At 20.3% G+C, this 5,292-nt stretch overlaps 1 protein-coding gene across 1 annotated transcript in view; it reads left to right on the top strand.

The window, feature by feature from the left end:
• The window catches only part of LOAG_18622 (sodium-independent organic anion transporter), a gene marked incomplete at its 3' end in the record, with an annotated part of 12,389 nt that extends 7,361 nt beyond the window's left edge, over positions 1 to 5,028 (top strand). Inside the window, exons 10-18 of the mRNA XM_020451286.1 lie at positions 215 to 330; positions 1,165 to 1,209; positions 1,830 to 1,904; positions 2,236 to 2,350; positions 2,708 to 2,867; positions 3,297 to 3,463; positions 3,888 to 3,952; positions 4,241 to 4,394; positions 4,947 to 5,028. Of these exons, the coding sequence (XP_020304946.1) occupies positions 215 to 330; positions 1,165 to 1,209; positions 1,830 to 1,904; positions 2,236 to 2,350; positions 2,708 to 2,867; positions 3,297 to 3,463; positions 3,888 to 3,952; positions 4,241 to 4,394; positions 4,947 to 5,028 (979 nt within the window). The remainder of the gene's footprint in view (positions 1 to 214; positions 331 to 1,164; positions 1,210 to 1,829; positions 1,905 to 2,235; positions 2,351 to 2,707; positions 2,868 to 3,296; positions 3,464 to 3,887; positions 3,953 to 4,240; positions 4,395 to 4,946) is intronic.
• Positions 5,029 to 5,292: the final 264 nt, after the last annotated feature.

The raw sequence follows: 5,292 nt of genomic DNA, 5'->3' as shown, positions 1-5,292 counted from the left end.
TTTTTTCTGAATAATGAATATTTTTAACTGATTATATATATATATATATTCTTTTAATTAACTACATCTTTTACTTTTTTCAACTAATTATAAATTTTTTGATTGTATTTTTTAGGCTAATTATAATTTTTAACTAATTTCATTTTTCAATTAGTTTTTTTTCTAATTTCATATTTTTTTTCTTTTTTTTGCAAACTTAATATGTTTGTTATAGATATGTAGTTGAGAAAAAAATGCGGAATAAAAATTTGGCGTTAATTGATCGACATGCGACAAGAAATGAAACTGGTGATACTGTCATGCCAACTTCTACAAAAGCACAAATTACTGGTAGGAATTAATTTATACCATTATCATACATTCCTGATAAAATACAAAGAAGAAAAAAAGAAGATTACAATTTAGATATCAAAGATTGGATATTAACATTGATAAAATTATAAAAGTATTTCATTCAATCCACTCAATGGTCAATTAATTCAAATTATGAAAACATTCTGATTAATCCATTCAATGGTTAACTAATTCAAATATTGTTACCGTTATCAAATAATAGTTGTATTTTTATTGATAACAAATATTATCACTTTATCACTATCATTTAATATCATAGTAAAATACAGGAAGAAAAAGAATTTCACTGATGATATAAATTTATCAAAATTTTATATTTTTCGGAATGTATTAAATGATTGTAAATTCTTGCAAGTATTTGATGATGAGGAAATTTTATAAAATCAGATGAAAAGAATTTTTTTTTCTAATTTTTTTTTTTTTTGTAAGCTCTAATTAATGCAAAAATATATTGTGATCGAATTTTTTTCCTCCTTTTTTTTTTTCCAACCAACTGATAAAAGATATCATCAAATAAACGATATCAAAATAAAGGAATGATAAAATTGGAACATTAAAAAAAATTGAAAAATTAAAAAAAATCATTTAAAAATTAAATTGTATAAAATTGGAATGTCTAAAATTATAACATTTCAGGAAAACTTTTCGTTTGTTTGTTTTTACTTTTTTCACATTTATTTAATATTTTCAGATTTTTTTCAACCGTACAAACAATCATTCAATCACCAATTTATGTCTTTTCATTAATTGGTCGTATAATGGATGTTTTTGCATTCAAAGGATTTTTTATCTTTCTTCCAAAATATTTAGCAATACAATTTGGTTTACCACAAAATAAAATTAATCTTTTTTTAGGTTTGTTTTATTATCAAAAAAAAAAAAAAGAACAAAAATAAAAATAAAAAAAATAGTGAAAGAATTTTAATTAAATTGTAACGAAATTTATTTTGTTATTTTCATTTTCTTTTTTTCTTTTTTTTTTTTAATATTTGTTTATGCTTCTTTTTCTTATCATTTTACAGTTCGTTATTTATTTTTTACTAAATTTAAATTGAATGATTTGAACTTTTTTCGCTGTAAAATTTAGATATTTTAATTTCAATATGAAATTTGGAAATTTTATCGGCAAAAATTGGATATTTTGATTTTAACATGAAATTTGAATATTTCCTTGCAAATTTTGCATATAAAATTAAAAAATTTCATTGGAAAAATTTAAAAATTTTAATTTTGGTATGAAATTTGAATATTTTATCGGAAAAATTTTGGATATAAAATTTGGATGTTTTATTTGTTAAAAATTTCAAAAAATAAGCATGAAAATATTTCTTATAGCATAATTACTCATCAGTATTAATTTTATAAAAATGAAAAATGATTAATTAACGAGTTATTAAATATTGTTATCGTAATGGTTCATCTGAATAACTTCATATTACCGTAGTTATATTGATGAAATGTAAATTATATTGCAGGATTAATAAGTTTGCCAGGACTTGCTGTTGGTCTATTAATTGGTGGTGTAATTATGAGAAAATTTAAATTACAAGGTATTATTTAAAAGGAGAAAAAAAGAATTTCTGATATATATATATATATATATATATTTCGGTTTTGAATTAATTGTAATTCATTCATTTGATTTCTATTCAATAAAATAATGCAGGCATTAATGTTATCATTTAATAAAGAATATATAAAATTTCAAATATTTTACTAATAAAGGATTTCTATTAGAAAATCTTTTAATAAAAAAATTTCAATAAAAAATACTAATAAAAAATTTCAAATTACTGATAAAATACTTTAAAATTCAGTTTATACCACTATATTATATTAATTAATTAATATTAATTATTCGTTTTTTCTTTTTTTTTTTAGGTCGAAAAGCAGTAGCATATATTCTTATATGTTCATCAATTGCTGCTTTATTTTCACTTCAAAATGCGATGATTGGTTGTAAATCAGTGCTTAGTTTAATTGGTGATAAGGCTAAGTAAATGTTTAATTAATTAAAATTTCCACACAACTTATCAATATATTTCATTTTTTTTTTACTTATATGAAATCAAATATTTTTATATACACTTTTTGAGATATATTAATAAAATAAATGTTTTACTAATCAATCAATCAATCAGTCGATCAAATCGATCGATCAATCAATCAGTCAATTGTTTCATTTAGATCAATTATCGAACAATTATGTATTTCATTCCGATTAATCAATCATTCTTTGATAATACAAAATTCTTAAATGCAAAACATTTACTTCAATCATTTTTACTTTAATTAATCTCAATCAATTAATTGTTTCATTTTGATTAATCAATCGATCGTTTATTTTATTCAGATTAATTAATCGAAATTTTACAACAACATGTAATAATGATTGCAATTGTATTGGTATGCCATTATATCCGGTTTGTAATCAGGAAGGTGAAGCATTTTATTCACCTTGTCATGCTGGTTGTTCCTTAGATCAAACTTTTTCCAATCCATCAATTAACAAAGTATATCTTTTTTTTATGCTAAAATACTTTAATAGTTTGCAATTTTTTCCAATCATTCAATTAACAAATAATTACTAATTAATTTTGTAATTAATTAAATTTGTGGAAATTTAGGCAAAAAAAATTGTAAAAATTAAATTTGTAAAATGTAATTAACTTAAGAATTATTCTAATATAAGTATGCATATTTCCTGGTTTTCAAGTATTTAATTATGGGAATGTAATTCTGTAATTAATTAAATTTTGTAAAAAATCAGATAAAAAAAGTTACAAAAATTGAATTTGTAAAATGTAATTAAATTAAGAATTCAAATATAATCATACACATTTTTTAATTTTTAAATATTTAATTATAGATAGTATTTTAATTATAAATAGTATTTTTTGCATATTTTTTTTTGAACAATTTTTTTTTCTTTTTTTTTTTAGATCTTCCAAAATTGTAGCTGTTCTAATAGCACCAATAATAATGTATCACGTGATTTTTGTGATCAAAGCATTTGTGAACAAAAATTTGCTTGGTATTTTCTAAATTTAGCATTCTCAGGTATCTTTGGTGGAATGAGTATTATTCCATCAGTGTTAATTGTTCTCAGGTAAGCTATTAATTACTACATACATATGGTTCATATATATGTTCACCTATGAGATACTTCTCTTTAAATGATAATTTTTTAAGTGATAAGAAAGATTTTTTCCTGATATAATCAATGAAATCATTGAAATATTGTTCTTTTTCTTTTATTTTATTTAAATATATCATAATTTATAGTTCATTAAATAAACTTTTTCATGCTAAATATTTTAACAAATATTTATTTTACTAAATTTATTTGCCTTCTCGATAAATTGCAATTAATCGATTAAGCCTTATCATCTTTTTGGTTTATCAATAATCAAATTTTTTATCTTTCTTCATAATCCTCGATATCGCTTCGATTAATTGCTAATTTATAATTTTATCAATGTTAATGATTTGGTTTCATTAATACTTTAATCATTGAATGTGAAATTGTTAAGATCTGTACCACCAATGGATCGAAGCATTTCTCTTGGTTTTCAAGGATTTTTTGTTAGCTTAATTGGTTTGTTTATTACAAAGTTTCGTTTCTTTTTTTTTTTGAAAAAAGATTGAAAGTTTGTTTCATTTATTACAGTACTATCTGTTAATTAACATAATTAAAGTAAGCATTTTTTGAGTTAACATTCAAGTGATAAGTTGAAATGAATTGATAACAATCCTGGGAGGGAAGGAGAGGGAAAACATATTTTTGTGATAAAAATTAAAAAGTTTTATTTTTATAAAGTGAAAATTAAAAATAATCAAAATTAATTTTTTTCGATGCATAATTTTATTTAAATTTCATTTATAGCAACATTACCATCATCCGTTTTTTGGGGTTGGATTATTGATAAAACATGTATCATGTGGAATACTGTATGTGGAAAGGGATTACGTGGTGCTTGTGAATTATATGATACTGATAAATTACGACTTATGACTCATTTAACTTACGGTGCAATACGGTATGTTATTGTTTTTCTTCCTTTTTTTTTTTTTTTTTTTTTTGTTTAATATTAATTTGCAGCATTTTATTAAAATTGTATTCCAGTTAAATTTCATTTCATTTTTTTCCAAATACAATTTAACCTATAAAATTTTAAAAAAAATATGCTAATTCATATTAGAATATTTTGTAATGATACATTTTTTCAAATGGTATAATGATATACTTAAAATTGAAATGAAATTTAACTTAAATAATTTGATTACAATACTTTATAAATATATTATTACTTATTGGGATATTTTGTAATAAGGCAATTTTTCAAATAATATAATGATATATTTAAAGAAAAATTCTGAAATGAAATTTTACCAAAATAATTTGATTGAAATACTTTATAGATGTATTATCGCTTATTAAGATATTTTGTAATAAGGCAATTTTTCAAATGATATAGTGATATATTTAAAATCGAAATGGAATTTAACTAAAATAATTTGATTACAATACTTTGCAGATTAATTATCATGCAACATTTAATGAAATTTAATGAATGAATTATTAATTACAGATTAGTATCAGCAATTCCTGATATTGCTGTTTTTTATTTCGCAAAAGATCTCTTATTAACTGATCATGAACGAAATGGATAATTGGAAAAGCGATCAAACACCTGAGCTAATTATCAGTTCAAGTATTATTGTCCTTTTCAATAGTCTTAAAGTTGGAAAAATTCAATTATTATTATTATTATTATTATTATTATTATTATTATTATTATTATTATTATTATTATTATTATTATTATTATTATTATTATTATTATTATTATTATTATTATTATTATTATTATTATTATTATTATTATTATTATTATTATTATTATTATTATTATTATTATTATTATTATTATTATT

The sequence above is a fragment of the Loa loa genome (assembly GCF_000183805.2).
Source record: "Loa loa unplaced genomic scaffold supercont3.405, whole genome shotgun sequence".
NCBI lineage: Eukaryota > Metazoa > Nematoda > Chromadorea > Rhabditida > Onchocercidae > Loa > Loa loa.
Note: the sequence above shows the minus strand (reverse complement) of the source record. Positions and strands in the feature narration are given on the sequence as shown.